Source organism: Geotrypetes seraphini, chromosome 1, assembly GCF_902459505.1.
Source record: "Geotrypetes seraphini chromosome 1, aGeoSer1.1, whole genome shotgun sequence".
NCBI classification, from domain to species: domain Eukaryota; kingdom Metazoa; phylum Chordata; class Amphibia; order Gymnophiona; family Dermophiidae; genus Geotrypetes; species Geotrypetes seraphini.
This window is the reverse complement of record NC_047084.1, coordinates 254,806,359-254,823,240: the sequence shown is the minus strand read 5'-3', so window position 1 is coordinate 254,823,240 and position 16,882 is coordinate 254,806,359. Positions and strand designations below refer to the sequence as shown.

At 40.6% G+C, this 16,882-nt stretch overlaps 1 protein-coding gene across 11 annotated transcripts in view; it reads left to right on the top strand.

Moving 5' to 3' along the window:
• Window positions 1-16,882, top strand: part of JAKMIP1 (janus kinase and microtubule interacting protein 1) — a 341,711-nt gene that overhangs the window by 293,294 nt on the left and 31,535 nt on the right. For all 11 annotated transcript variants that reach the window (XM_033949625.1, XM_033949576.1, XM_033949596.1 and 8 more), the window contains 2 exons: window positions 4,451-4,519; window positions 10,849-10,926. In XM_033949625.1, coding sequence (XP_033805516.1) covers window positions 4,451-4,519; window positions 10,849-10,926 — 147 coding nt within the window. The remainder of the gene's footprint in view (window positions 1-4,450; window positions 4,520-10,848; window positions 10,927-16,882) is intronic.

The window sequence follows — 16,882 nt, the reverse complement described above, 5'->3', positions numbered from 1 at the left end:
GCATATTTTTAAAGGAAAAATCTCTTATGCTTTCAAAGTCATAGGATCCTCCTCAGTTGTAAGAGAAATAAACTGAAGTTTGGAGTGTTCCAGCATCAAGCATCTATTACAAACATCAGTTTAGTGTGTGTAGGGGTGGGTGGGGTTGTAATGGAAGCTAAAACTGTTCTTTGTGGAACTAAAAGTTAATTTCAAAGCAGCATCCGCAGCACAGTGGATAAATTTGTTGCCTGGTTTCCAGTAGCATCTTAGTTACGGTAGCTTGGAGAGTTGTTGACAGCCTTGGAAGCCCTTGAGAGTTCTCTATTGCTTCATTAGCTTTCTTGAAGTAGGACACTTATATAAGAGGAGCACAGGTCACCAGGCCTGTGCAAATAACTACTAAATCTACATACTGGTGCAGTTGCTGGGAGAGATTATTTTATACTGTAAAGCTTTTTTTTTTTTTGCATGACAGCAACCAAGCAGCATTTTTACATGATCTGTATTTTGGTGTTCCCAGGCTGAGGTAAAGCTGCATTGTACATACATGCACACTTTATAAAATACATTGAAATGCATGCAGAGTACAACACATGTTTACACCTGCCATGGAACAGAGGCACATTTGTGCCCAGCCATTTGTGAGCTGTTGATCTAGATCTTTGGGGGGTCATGTAATCAGAGCACATCCATGCTTATATTTCATCTGAAAATAGACCTATATGGAATTGTATCCCTTTATGAATCTGTTCACTGGGAAAGGTTGATTCCTTCGTAAGACGTTCTGGAACATGATGCCAGGGCAGACAAGCTCGCATCCTGGAGACGAATGTGTGGCTACGTGGATGGTGTCATCGAGAGCGTTTTGGCTACCTGGACCAAGGGATGATTTTCCAAGGGCTGCTGAGCAGGGATGGTGTGCATCCTGTTCTGCCCTAGCCCTGCTCCCACACAAACCTCATCTTTTCTTCCCTGAGCCTGGACCACATCTGGAGGGCCTCTGAATATACACGGATGTGACACAATGATATCATATGGATGCTTATATCTATATATATTTAATTTTTAAAAAACCTGAACTCCCCTGTCCTATGATACAATTTTGTTTGGAACATCGATGAGAGCAAAGAGCCAAATTTCAGCAAATAATAATAAATTGCTAATGATTATGACAGGGGTTGCCATTCAGAATATAACTAGAAATTGGAAAGATTATACAAGACTTAACTATACCTTTTGGTGGAATTCTATATGTTATATGTATAAAATGGAATGAGTTCTTGCTATACAAAAAGGAAATTATAATAATTTAAAAAAATTTGGGGGCTAATCATTGAATATTCGAATGATTAGACACCTTTTTATAGAAAGAATAATATGATATAGGATTGGGAGGGTATAATGTGTAAGATTCAAATAAAATGTTAATATGTGTGGAAGGGAAGGGGGGGATAATATAGGATTTAATATTGTGTGAATTGTATGAATATTGAATGTTTATTGTATACTTGTTATGAGATATAAAAATGAATAAAGAATTGGAAAAAAAAAAAACCTGAACTCCTAAATTTATGATCCTAATTTAGGCCCCCTTTTTCAAAGCCACATATCTGAGTGCCACACAGCAAATTCTTTGATGCCCATTCAATTCCCTTGGGCATCAGAGCAATTATCATGCTGGCCTGCGCTGCTGGCTTTTGTAAAAGAGGGGGTTTAGGCTCCTAAATTTGTGCCCTATTTCACTGCACAACAATTTTTTGGTTAAGTCTTGATTCCTGAAAAGTTTTTGGTGATTATGACAGGTACCAACTTGGTATGCTCAAATATGGTTTTGGTTTTACTGCATCACGTAAGAACTATGAGAAATAGACATTTTTATGTTTACTGACAATAAAATATATAGTCAAGTTTACGTTTCGCACAAGCGACTAAATGAAACAGAATTAAAAGTGTTTTGCTCCCGAGTTTCTTTTATATTCAGTGTCTGGTGCATCACGTTGTAGCATCCAACAATAGTCGGCAAGCATTGACGGATTCCAATTGCCCTGGTATCGTTTCTCCATCGTAGCTATGTCTTGATGAAACCTTTCACCGTGCTCGTCACTCACAGCACCGAGATTTGCGGGGAAGAAGTCCAAGTGTGAATGGAGGAAATGAATCTTGAGTGACATATTGCACTTCATTCTCTTGTATGCTTTGAGAAGTTTGTCTACCAGCTGAATGTAGTTTGGGGCTCTGTAATTGCCCAGAAAATTGTCAACAACGTCTTTCAAGGCTTTCCAGCCAATTTTTTCCGGCCCAACTAACAGATCTTCAAATCGCTTGTCACTCATAACATGTCTGATCTGGGGGCCAACAAAAATACCCTCTTTGATCTTGGCATCAGTTATTCTTGGGAACTTCTGTCTTAAATAACGAAAACCTTCCCCTTCCTTGTTCATTGCTTTCACAAAATTCTTCATGAGTCCCAGTTTAATGTGAAGAGGAGGCAAAAATATCTTTGTCGGGTCAACAAGCGATTCATGTGCTACATTTTTCTGTCCTGGAACTAACTTTTTACGGAGTGGCCAGTTCTTTCTAGAATAGTGCGACTCTCTGTCTCGGCTGTCCCATTCGCAGATGAAACAGCAGTACTTTGTATAGCCAAGCTGCAGTCCTAGTAACAGAGCAACGACTTTGAGGTCTCCACAGATATTCCAGTTATACCTGGTTGATAAGACACTTATGGGAGAAAAAATTGTTTGCATCCAAATATAAGAAAAAATCACGACAAAATTGAAGATTTCTCTGAAATGGTACGTGATGGGTAATTTTTGATGTAATATTCATGATCAGCACCCAAAATTCTATAAGAAACACCCAGCAGTGTTCAGGAAGCAAAAACTTTGTTGTGCAGTGTTTTCAGAAAAACTTAGCCTGGAGCTGAAAAACAGTCCTAAGATCCTAACTTCTTTTCCTTTCCCTATATGCACCCCTGTTACCAACCACCCTAGTAAACTTTCAAAGAGGCCCATTTATGAGCATAAGGCTGTAGCTTAGGAGCATAAATCCTTTGAATAGTGGGCTCTAAGCTCCTGATTCTATTAAACGGTGCTTTAACATGTTGGCGTCGAGGAGCACAAATGTCCATCACAAGTTAGGTGCCGTTTATAGAATCGCACCTAGCAGTGCTTAAAAGTGGTCTTAGCCACCAGTAGGCGTTGAAAATTTAGGCACATTCTATGCCAGAGTTTTCTTGGCCTAAATGAGTGCGTCTGAGTTAGGAGTCTAAGTCAAAATATGCCCACGATCCACCCCTAACTCTGCCAACTTTCTGGTAGGCGCCTTGGAGTGTGGCGCAGTGGTTAAAAGCTACAGCCTCATCTCCCTGGGGTTGTGGGTTCAAACTCGTACTGCTCCTTGTGACCCTGGGCAAGTCGCTTAATCCCCCCCTATTGCTCCAGGTGCATTAGATAGATTGTGAGCCCGCCGGGACAGACAGGGAAGAATGCTTGATTACCTGAATAAATTCATGTAAACTGTTCTGAGCTCTCCTGGGAGAACGGTATAGAAAATTGGTTCATAGACAACCCCGCGAAAGACAAAGGCGCGCGCCGACAACTGAGCGCAAGATGGAGGCGCGCGCCGAAGAAAATTACAGTTTTTAGGGGCTCTGACGGGGGGTTTTGTTGGGGAGCCCCCCCAGTTTACTTAATAGAGATCGCGCCGGCGTTGTGGGGGATTTGGGGGGTTGTAACCCTCCACATTTTACTGTAAACTTAACTTTTTCCCTAAAAACAGGGAAAAAGTGAAATTTTCAGTAAAATGTGGGGGGTTACAATGCCCCCACAACGCAGCGCGATCTCTATTAAGTAAAGTGGGGGGTTCCCCCCCACGCCCCCCTGTCGAAGCCGTAAAAACAGTAATTTTCTGCGGCGCGCGCCTCCGCACTGCGCTCAATTGTCTGTGCGCGCCTTTGTCTCGGCGCGCTTTTGACCTGACACCTAGAAAATTGAATGAATAGAATAGAAATAGTAGGCACCTACCAAGTTAGGCAGCTGCCATCTAATTAATTGCAATTTAATTGCTTTTTTGATTGTAATTTTCAATTAACTTCACCAATTAAGACTTTTAATATAATTTACCCCGCTCTCCCTTCCCCCCTTTTATCAAGCTGTGATAGAGGTTTTTATTGTGGGCCAGCAAGGTAAGTGCTCTGAAGCTCATAGGAATTCTATGAGTATCAGAGCATTTACCGTGACAGCTCATGCTAAAAACCTTTAGCGCAGCTTGATAAAAAGGACTCGAAGTTAGACACCTAGATCAGCTAGGCAGGCTGATCTAGGCTCCTGATATCAGGCATCATTTTACAGAATCAGGGCCGAAATGTTTCCTCCATGTACGGCATAGCCCAGTGATTAGCAATCAGATATATGAAAACGCTTATTTTCAGGCTGGAGTTTCATCTTCCTGCATTCTTCTTTTATAGTGGCTGAAACAGATTGAGGGCATGGAAGCAGCACTAACGCAGAAGATGATAGACTTAGAGAATGAAAAGGTAAGCTGCTCAAACATGGCTGTTAGGAACATACATTGTGTGTGTGTCCCAAATGCTAGAACTATGTTTATTTCTGTGGAACTGGTTTGAAAATACTGCATTCCTGAAGTGTGGTTTCATATTCGGTGGACTTGCGATCAGAGGGAAAAAATATATGCCAATAGTCAATAGCCATTTAACAAAAAGAAAAAAAGATAGCGAGACTAACAAATTGTTCAAAACCATATAAATGTAGGAACAAATAAATGACCTGATCCAGGGATAAATTTTTTAAATAAATATTTATACATTCATTCAGAAAAAAAATAATTAAAGCCCAATACAACAATAGAAACAATAAAAAATGCAGTTAATTAAAAACCCAATATGGTTATGTTATGGAAAACAGTAAAGATAATTTGAATTAATATGACGTAGTGTATCTAAAACAGGGGTCTCAAAGTCCTTCCTCGAGGGCCGCAATCCAGTCGGGTTTTCAACATTTCCCCAATGAATATGCATGAGATCTATGTGTATGCACTGCTTTCAATGCTTATTCATTGGGGAAATCCTGAAAACCCGACTGGACTGCGGCCCTCGAGGAGGGACTTTGAGATCCCTGATCTAAAAGGATACAATGAATATCATGAGTAAAAAAAGGTGCATTATAATTACTACTCACAATAAATAAAAGACCAAAAAAAGTAAAGGAAGAGTTTCTATATGCTATTTAGTGGTTCATACCCCCCCCAAAAAAAAAAAAAGACACTCCTCTGTAACCAATATTCACCTGGTGGTGTCTGTTATAAGCAGTGAAGATGATATGTCTGTGTCAGCAATGTTGGAAAGATTGATGGTTCCTTTCTGTTGAGTTGTAGAAGGAGGAGACCATGTTTGACGTGGTCACTGAGGAGCTAAAATGATCATGGTGGCATGTTCCTGGTGAAGTTTGAGTAGTCTTCCCATGTAAAGGATTTGAAGGAAAAGCATAAAGGAATATGTCTTACAACTTGAGGAGAAATGCATCTGATTCCAGATGATTTGGAGGGTAGAGTGGAACAGAAGAGTGGAAGCTTGTGATTGAAGGGGGAAGCAAAGAGATCCACTTCTGGTGTTCCCCAATTCACAAAGATCTGATGTAGAGTGCTGGAGTTGAGTGTCCACTCGTGTGGTTGTAGGATTCTGCTCTTGTCTGCCAAGACATTCTATTTTCCTACTAGGTTGACTACCTTCAGGAAAATGTTGTGAGTGATTTCCCAGGACCAGGTGTGGATGGCTTCCTTACAAAGAAGGAAAGAGCCTGTACCCCCTTGTTTATTCATGTAATACATGGCTACTTGATTGTCTGTGCGATTGAGGGCTATCTGGTTGATAATTCAATCCTGAAAAGTCCATAGTGCATTTCAAATTGCTTGAAGCTTGAGGAGATTATATGGAGAGCTTTCTTGAAAAGAGTCCAAGAGCCTAGGGTATGAAGACAATCTAGGTGGGCTCTCTATCTAAGCATATAGGCATTGGTTGTCAGAACCATCTGATGGGGTGATGTTTGAAATAGGAGGCCCCTGGAGAGATTGTTGGGTGGTAACTACAATAGAAGAGACTGCTGGAATTGTAAAGTCACTGTTATTTGTTGAGATAATAACCCAGTAGCTTAAGACAATTGGGACGAGATTGCCCATTGAGTTTCTCTGTGATGTAAGTGGGCAACTGGAGTCATGAGCACTGAACAGGCCATTTGACAGAGAAGTCTTAGCATTTAACGTTCAGTAATATGTGGATGAAAAGAGACTTCTTGGCAGATTTGAATTAAAGCCTCTAGTCACTGTTGAGGAAGATAGGCATGAGTTTGAGTTTTGTCCATGAGGGCTCCAATGAACTCTAAAGATTGAGTAGGTTCAGGATGGGATTTCTTGTAATTGACTGCAAATCCCAGAAGTTCCAAAAGATGAACATTTGCATTCATGGCTTTTTGAGCCTGCTAAGATATGGGAATCAATCAGTCATCTAGGTAAGGGAACACATGAAAATCATAAGAGTGGAGTACTGCCGCTATTACTGCTAAACATTTCGTGAATACTCTTGGTGGTGATGTTAGCCCAAATGGGAGTACTTTGTATTGAAAGTGGCGTGTTCTCAGTTGAAATCAAAGGTATTTCCTATGAGTGGGTAGAATGGAAATATATAGGAAATAATGGGAATATAGTACTACATACACTTTTCAGTGCTAGAGAAATTATAAATAGTAGTAGTAGTAGAATATGAGTGTATGCTTTTTTGAGTTCTAGAAAACAGAGGCAGTTGTTCTTCTCTAATAGTGGTAGGAGGGTTCCCAGTGAGACTGCAAAACTTAAGAACATAAGAATTGCCATACTGGAACAGACTGAAGGTCCATCAAGCCCAGTATCCTGTTTCCAAAAGTGGCCAACCTAGGTCCCAAGTACCTAGCTAGATCACAAGGTGGAAGAGGATCTCTTTTTCCATAAAGGACCCACGGCAACAAGAGGGCATCCTTTGAAAATCAGGGGTGGGGAATTTCATGGCAACACCAGAAAATATTTCTTCACCAAAAGGGTGGTTGACCGCTGAAATAATCTTCCACAACAGGTAATTGAGACCAGCAGCATGCCAGATTTTAAGAAAAGATGGGATTGACTTTAATAGACTCACATTGGCTTCCCATCAACCAACGAATAAACTACAAAATATCACTTCTAACATTTAAAACTTTATCCAACAATGAACCTCAATTCATAGACCGATTGTTAATCCCATATAACTCGAGTCACAACACAAGGGCTACTTACGGTTCCGTCTTTGAAGATCATCTGAACCAGACATCACGAAATATTTTCAGTGATGGCCCCTCTTATCTGGAATACTCTCCCTTTATACATCAGAGAAATTAAAGACCTGAACTTATTTAAAACCAACCTAAAAACATTCCTTTTTAAAGCTTCTTATAATATTTAAAATATATTTTTTAAAATTAGTTCAACAGCATTAAAAAAAAAAAAATTATTTATTTATTTTTTTTTTTAGAACAACTTTTTAGAACAATTTTTTTTAACCCCAATCCTAACGTTTTTTCCCCCTACTAGTTTTTCGTTTTCCTCTCTTTTGAGAAACTGCAATTTGTAACTTTTACCCACCTTTGCTCCTTCCCTGTGTTCCACAGTTCGTCTGTACTGTCTGTTAGAGGCTTCTTACCCCCTCTTAAGGTTGTGTATAACATATTTTTTAAATTGTTACTCGCTTAGTATGAAATAAGCGATTTATCAAATTTAATAAAACTTGAAACTTGAATTGGCATATGGGATCTCTTCATGGAGGTAGTTAGGGGGTGGGCCATTAGTGTGGGCAGACTAGATGGGCCGTGGCCCTTTTCTGCCGTCATTTTCTATGTTTCTATGTAAAACAGATTTAATGCTGCTTATCCAGGAATAAGCAGTGGATTTCCCCAAGCTATTTCAATAATGGCCCTTGGACTTCTCTGTTAGGAAATTAGCCAAACCTTTTTTAATCCCCACAAAGCTAATTGATTTCACCACATTCTCCTTCACCAAGTATTTGTTAAGAGCTTGGAGGTCTAGGATTGGATGGAGACCTCTGATCTTTTTCGGTATGAGAAAATATCTGGAATAGAATCCTTGGCCTCTCTTTTGAAGAGGAATTTGTTCTATGGCATTATACTGAAAGAGGGCTGAAAACTCTTGTTGAAGGAGGGAGTTGAAAAGTAGACTCTTGGAGGATGATTGGGCGGCCTTGTTTTGCAAACAGAGGGCATAGCCCTTATTCATTACTTGAAGGACCCAACGATCTGATGTTATAAGGAACCAGCATTGAAGGTAATAAATGGGTCAATTTCCAATAGGTAGAGTCTGAGACAGAGGTTGAGAAATACTGACTAAGCTCTCTAGGAGGAAGTAAAAAGGACTGCTGCTGTTTAGACTGAGGTTGTGCAGAAGTTTTCTGCTGCCTCTGTTGTCTGATCTCCATTGAGTCATTGTGCGGTTAAAAGCAGAAGGCTGGTGATATTCGTGCATCGAGTAGTATGTAGAGCGCCTAGAGGCATTGGAATATCTTTGTGCAATCGATGCAATTTAGATGAAAATAAGTCATGCGATCAGTATGTCTTTTAATTTTCTTCTATACGGTCTCTGAATAAATTATCTCCTGTTGGAGAGACGATCCTGAACATTGGCATTTAGATCAGAGATTCATGAGGTAATATCAAAAGCATCAAATGTAGAACAGACCATGTACTTCCTGGTTTCTAGGAGATCATTTATTAAATGCTGGTAGGAAGAGAGGTATTCCGATGGTATGTATCGGTCATAATCTGACAATTTCTGGATGAAGTATTTCATGTAAAATGCCATGTGGAAATTGTAGTTTAAAATTCTATTTGCCAACATAGAGACTTGGAACACACTGCGTTTAAACTTATCCAGAGTTCTTCCTTCTCTCCCAGGTGGAGTACTGACATAAGGTCTGGCAGTGTTTGCTTTCTTTAAAGCGAACTCTACAACCAAAGATTGATGCTGCAGCTGTAGTTTATCAAAGCCAGGACTGTATTCAGTATAGAAAGTCCAGTTTGGGACATTAAGCAGAGCTTCTCAGTTTTTCAATAAAGCTTCTTTTATTAAATTATGGTGAGGAACCTTTATGGAGTTTGCAGGGCACTGTTTGTAATCGAGTGCCTCTCTGAGTTCTGCATCAGATTTTGAGTCAGACTCCATCTTTATAGATAATGCTTGCCTCATTTGTCTCTATAAGGCAGACTTTTTGGGGTTGACCTTCAATTTTCATGAAAGGTATCTGAAGGAATTTCATTAGACTCATCTGCTGAGAGCTCTGAATAATAGCTGGTAGAGTGGAAAGATAAATCTGAGGCATAGTCTTGGGACATCAAGCCTCAAAAACTGAGAATGTCGACATAGAGGGTAACATCTATATACCCTTCTTTTGTCAAAAGCCATTCAAGGTGCTTTACAAATATATAAAAAAAAATAAATACAAACTACAAACCTCACACATACAAATTAAAATAAGTAAACACATCAACACTTCTTCTAGAAAATAAATAAAATGTCAAAGCATTTCTGAAACCAGGAATGGTTGTCCTATTTTTCATTTCATCTAGCAAATTACATTACATTACATTAGTGATTTCTATTCCGCCATTACCTTGCTGTTCAAGGTGGATTACATGAGAATTGTCATGGAATTAGGTAATACATAATGGATAATTTGAACATTTTAGATTTGATAAGGAGTAGATAGTATAGTAGGTGAAGCTTGGGATCTGGTCGTGTTAAATAGGTTTTATGTATTTTTTTGAAGAGTAGGGTTTTGTTTTATTTATTTTTTTGTCTCAACCAGTTGTCTAAAAGCCCTGCCACCCCATCTTAATAGAGTGGAAACATTATGAAAAGCTTGCTATTTATTTATAGGCAACAGAGTACAGTTTCTTTTGATGTCAAAAGATCACACCACTGGGGGCGCTTTGGAGCCTGTTGGAAATGGCAGCCTGATTCTTGTGCTTCTGCATCTCTGATATTAATAAGTTTCTAAATAACTTGTAATTATATTACAATAGTCTCAAATATATTGCCTGTCACCATCCTCTTATGTATGTCTTTAAGCAGCTTACCAATGCTCAAGATGTCTTGTTTCTCGTGAGATTTTCCAGTTTGCTCGAGTTTACCATTGTTTTCTGTATCCCTTGTACTCTGTGACATCTTGATTGCTTGTTATTTGTAATATGTTGTGTTTTTTTATACTTCATATTAAATAAATAAAGCTTTTTGAACTGAGAAAAAAAGATCACACCACAACTGTAGGGGGAATTGGGCATTTTTTTTTTATTTTTAATTCACAGGGAGCTTTGGACCCATGCACCTGCAAGCTGATTTTCAAGGGGGAAATGCCTTGCTTTTGAAAATCTAAGCTTCTTAAATAAGCAGGCTATATTTGTTTCTGCTTCCTTAAATCTATCCCTCTCTCCTTCTGTGTGGAGGGCAAGTTTCAGCCCAAGAAATTTATCCTGGGAAAATCTTTTTGTTTTTTGGATGGGTTTAACAGCTGTTCAACGTTAGAGGTAAAGAGAGGCTAAAAGAAATCATAATGATTTCAGCATAGAAATAGATAGTAAAGTGTTTATTATCTCCACGTACAAAAAGTGAATTACTCTGAGATTTTCATACACTGGAGGAGAAGGAGGAGGAAGGGAGGAGAAGGATATCCTGATCCAGTCCTAATGCTTTATTTTCAAAGCCTCTCAGTTTTTCCCCCTTGACTCTGAAAATTCAGTGCTAGCAGCTTTCATGGTTCTCTTGTTTATTTCCTAGGATTTGTTCAGTAAGCAGAAAGGTTACTTAGAGGAAGAACTTGATTACAGAAAACAAGCCCTGGATCAGGCATATATGGTAGGACAAAACCACAAACTATATTTTTCTGCTTGATCTGATTTGATTGATCCAGTCCTGATTTTATTGGGCACATTGAGGTAATTCTATAAAGTGGACCCAAACATTTCTGTGCTGATTATGTAATTAATGATCAGAATGATGATTATACATGTCTATGTGCACATATCCATGTGGATGTGCACATATAAGAGTGTAAATGCCATAATTCTGCCTAAGCACTATTCAGTGAATACATATGTGCATATCTCATAATACATAATGCATATTTTACAGATGGTCATGTGCATAGGCAGAGTCTGGGCAGAATGTAGGCAGGACCCACACTATTGCACATAACTTATAAAATATAATCTGTACAATATTCAAAATGATTAAAACAGGCAAGAGAGGTTCCTGCCCACTTAAATCATGTGTCTGTGGCCTACCACCGATATTTGGCAGCACTTAACTGGTAGCACTGCTGAATATTTATGGTTAGTGCCTGTGCTGAAGCTGGCTTAACTTGTGGGTGTTCCAAGGGCAAAGCTGGCCCTTACATGGTTAAGTGCTGATATTGAACCCTTCACTGCATAACTGCTTAAACTGGGCTGCATAATCTTTAAGCCACTCACTTTACATGGTCAAGGGCTGAATATTGCACTTAACTGCATAAGCTTTAGCAGCCAACCTAAAACTGGATATGCAATGCTGCCCCGGACATGGCCCAGCATTGAATATATGGGAATACTGCCGGCAGCAGAAGTAAAATGCTAAACTCCGCTGACTGAATATCGGCTGATATAAATTTTGTATGTACCTCAAGTGTATATACACCTATATGTAGGCACACTGTTATAGAATTACCCCATTGAAGGTAGATTTATATCTGGATGCCAAGGCTTAGCAAGCAAGAAGGTACCCGTTTTATTTTTATAAAGACACATATTGTAGGCATCTGTATGGTCTTTATAAAATACTATGCAAATCCAGCAGCAGTTGCCTTACATTGATGATGCGGACATTATGTCCACGTGTAAAGTATGCTAGTATACGCTTAGATTAAGAACATAAGAACATAAGCAGTGCCTCTGCTGGATCATCCTACCCAGCAGTCCGCTCACGCGGCAGCCCATCAGGTCCAGGACCTGTATAATAATCTCTCTCTATATCCTTCTATCCTTTTTTTTCCCTATCTATCTATACCCTTCTATCCCTTTCTCCTTCTGGAATTCATCCAATCCCTTCTTGAACCCTGACACCGTACCCTGTCCTATCACACCCTCTGGAAGCGCATTCCAGGCATCCACCGCCCTTTGGGTGAAGAAGAACTTCCTAGCATTGGTTCTGAATCTGTCCCCTCTTAATTTATTCAAATGCCCTCTTGTTCTTGTAGTTTCTGAAAGTTTGAAGAATCTGCCCCTCTCCACTTTCTCTATGCCCTTCATGATTTTGTAAGTCTCTATCATGGCCCCTCTGAGTCTCCGCTTTTCCAGGGAAAAGAGCCCCAGTTTCTCTAATCTTTCAGCAAATGAAAGGTTTTCCATACCTCTTATCAATTGCGTTGCTCTTTTCTGAACCCTCTCGAATATCGCCATATCCTTCTTAAGGTACGGCAACCAATATTGGACGCAGTACTCCAGATGCGGGCGCACCATCGCCCGATACAACGGCAGGATGACCTCTTTCATTCTGGTTATAATACCTTTCTTAATAATACCTAGCATTCTATTCGCCTTCTTAGAGGCCGCTGTGCACTGTGCCGACGGCTTCATTGTCTTGTCCACTATTACCCCCAAGTCCTTTTCTTGAGTACTTTCACCCATTACCAGCCCTCCCATCGTATAGCTGTACTTTGGGTTTCTTTTCCCTACATGCAAGACTTTACATTTCTCTACATTAAACTTCATCTGCCATCTCGTTGCCCACTCTTCTAGTTTGTTCAGGTACCTTTGTAAATCCTCACAGTCCCCTTTAGTTCCAACTCCACTAAATAGTTTGGTTGTCATCTGCAAATTTTATTACTTCGCACTTCGTCCCTGTTTCTAGATCGTTTATAAATATATTGAACAGCAGCGGTCCGAGTACCGACCCCTGCGGAACAACGCTCATGACCCTCCTCCAATCAGAGTAGTGGCCCTTCACTCTTACCCTTTGCTTCCTACTTGCCAACCAATTTTTGATCCATCTATGAACGTCTCCTTCCATCCCATGGTTCTTCAGTTTCCGTAGTAGGCGTTCATGGGGTACCTTGTCAAAGGCCTTTTGGAAATCCAAGTAACTTGTTTTATTGTTTACAGCTCACAAACTTATTTAATATACCACAAAATCATAACAGCTAGGCAGTTTATAATTTTAAAATAAGATAAAAGAAAAGGAAAAAGAGGGAAGGTTGACATAAGTTACAAACTCAATCATTCAAAAATATACCATATTTTTTGCACTAAAAGACGCACCTGACCATAAGATGCACCCTAGATTTAGAGGAGGAAAACAAGAAAAAAACAATTCTGAGTCAAATTGTGTACTAATATATACCAGGCTCTGCACCCAGCCCCCTCACTCCCTGCCAGGCTCTGCACCTAACCCCACACTTCTTGCCAGGCTCTGCACCCTGCCCTGTACCCCCTTTGGTAGTCTAGTGGTAGGCCAGGACAGGGTACAGGGCAGGTCTAAGTGGTAGGCAGACCCAGCCCCCACCCCCAGTAGTCCCAGCCCCCCTCCCCCCGGCACCTTTAAATTCTGGTGGTCCAGCAGTGTATCGGCAGGAGCAAGTTTTCCACGCTCCTGCCCCTCCCTTGCTGGAGGGTTGCCTCCTCATTATCTGAAGGCTGGCCGTACACAAGGCAGGAGCGAGATTTTCACACTCCAACCTGGGCCCGCACCATTCCCTGAATGGCTGCCATCAGTTCTCGCAGATTCTACAAAAGCTGCCGAAAGTTAGGCAGTAGAAGCTGCCCTACTGCCACCTAACTTAATTGGTTTAACAGGGTTTAAGTGGCGCAATAATTGGTAATGTCATTAAAACCCAATTAAACCCTCATTACATAATAAACATCCGCCATTATGTGGCCTCTGGGACCAGCACTTATGTCTCTGGTGGCTAGTGATACATAGTGATGCTGAAGCCCGAAAGTAGGTGGGTTTAAGGGTGGCACTGGACTTTGGCATCACTAAGTGCTGCTGGCCGTGATTCAGGAACCAGCCTGTAAAACCCTGGCCTACATTTCTGGTGCCTAGGGTCCTTGGGAGCTGTGATTCTGTAAGTGGCACGCAAACTTGATAGCGCATCAATTGCTGCTGGAGAATCGGTGATCGTTAGTATCTTTAGTGTATCTAGCCCAAAGTGACTTGCCCAGTGTCACAAGGCACAGAACCGTGATTTGATCTCAGAACCTCTGGTGCAGAGGCGGCAGCTCAGCCAGTGAGCCACAGCTCTTCCCCAACCCAACCCTTGAAAGTTTTAGGTAATTATTCCTTGGAAATGAGTAATCAGATGCAATTTTGATAGTTCTCATAAATGTGGATGTCTATATCCCCTCTTCTGTTCTTTCTGACTAAAATTGAGTATAAATTCTTGATTGAGCCATTTAACCTTTTCTCACCCTTTTAAATGAAGCATGTCTGCAGTTGTCCTTAGCAACAGAGAGCAGGGAGAGGAGGAAACCTGAGGAAAACATACAAAGGCCATAGGGAGATAGATGAGCTCCATTATCCTGCTTTGTTTACAGCTGGGGAAAAATATTTTTATTTGTAGTGGATGCCGAAGGTAACCCCAGATGCAAATACACAAACAGTAGCGTCTGTGGCTAAAACACACAAAATTTCCCAAAATCCTTCTCTCAGCTCAAGATCTAGTTCAAGGGCTCCTTGATGCAGAATATTTACTTTGAACAAAACCTCTGGCAGCCATCATAGTGATAATCCAAAAGGGAAAAAAGGAGGCAGCCATGGAGTATGTCTAGGAACCTCACATATATTTAGCCTTACCAGATGCCAAAATATATACAACGGCAAATATATGAAAACGATGAGACAGTCCACAAAAAGTTGAAAAAGTATTTTAAAATATCAAAAAATGTTGGGCATAACATATTCCACCAATTAATGTAATTCACATTAGATAGGTTAACATTTATTGTATTTTATTAAAATCAATAAAAATCTTTGCACTGGAAAAAATGTTGGGCAGACTAGATGGACCATTGAGGTTTTCATCTGCCTTCATCTACTATGTTACTGTGCTACCCTGTTCACATCATTAACAGTTCTCAGTCACTTCTGAAGAAGGTGTTATCTCACGCTCTCTCATCTCAGATATTTATTTATTTATTTGGATTTATATCCTATCCTCCCAGAAGAGCTCAGAACGGGTTACAAGTTTATATACATAATAAAATATAATAGGGTAAATATCATAAAAAATAATAGGGTATAGTAATATAGAGCATGGCAGAGCATTTTAGAACATGACAGGATAGGACAGTATATAGGGGAGCACGATAGTATTCAAAAGACATGGCAATATTTAATAGTATATGATAGGACAAGACCTCATACAGTGGTGATGTTATGAGTTTGGCAGTACATTGTAGAGCTTGACAGTGCAAAGCGTGATGAGACAGCCACATAATAGAGCATGGCAATTGATTATGATGCATGACTAGGACTCCTAGACTCGCCCCCAGGCCCGCCCTGGTATGCCTCAATCCCCTCACATTGGGCAATTTCTTAGAAGCTTTTCAAAACCCGGACAAAGTGTCGTGTTTTGAAAAGGTGTCTGTGGAAATCTGGGCGTCTGGTAACCCTATGCATGACAATACATTGTGAGGCAGACAATGCAAAGCTCTTCCACTACTTCTACATTGAACCCTATAGTCCTCAATATGTACCATTTTTTCTATCAGGATGGTTAACAGTCACTATTCTCTCCTGCGATACTCATTCTATAGGACATAATCTAGGTCCTGGATCTCATTCCTTTGAGCTTTTTCTCTGCAGCGTGGTTTCTCAGTGCTCTTAAAATGATTTTCTCTACTTTCAATATCTTATAGCTTCATCTTCCAGTGCTCCTTTTTTTTGGGAGAGGGGGGAGCAGGCAGGTCAGGGCACACCCAGGGAATTGGGTGTGTCTTGACCTGCAGGGTTTGAGCACTCATCAATCTACCTCTCCCAGTATCCATCCTTTTCCTATCAGCTTCATGCTACTTCTTTCTCTTCTGAGGATCAGAATCACTTCGCCTCCATATCTACCTCTCCTTCACTTTTGGGCACTCTATGCATCAGAGGACAGCTGTGAGTTCATCTGGCAACCCCTGCTGGACTCTGTAATCATATGGGACCTGGCTTCTCTCTTTCCTCTGTTAAGCCTGTGTGCTTTCTCTTTCTCCCTTTCTCCTCTAGAGCAGGGAGCCAAGGCTCCTTATGGGCTCTACAGTGAAAAGCACACCCTGTGTAGATTTTATATCTTCCTTTTGGTTCTCTCCTGGGAGAGTAAAGCCTAAAGCCTCCCTAATCTCTAGATTTTATACTTCCTTCCAAAAGTTAAAACTTTTTGTTGGGTCTCCTTTACTAGAATAGACCAAGCTTTCTTAATTTTGACAGGTACAACAGTGGACAAGGGACCTAGAACGTTCCTTTTGTAGATACCTAATCCGTTATTGAGTCAGCAATTAGTAGGGTTACCATATTTCTGAAGACAAAAAAAGAGGACACGTGACCTCATCCATACTCTGCACACAGCCCCATCCACACTCCACCCATTTCCTTGGTCCCCTTTTCCATCCTCTGTTCCCTTTTAGTGCCTCTCTCTCTCCCTTCTTTCAACCCCCCCTCTCTCTCTTTCCAACCCCCATCTCCTGTGGGTGCTTCTTTCTTTCTCTCTCTCTCTCTCCTTCCAACCCTCAAACCCCCTCCCCCCGGTGGGTGCCCCCTCTCTCTCCTTTCAACCTCCCCTCCTGCTGTTTCTGTCTCTCCC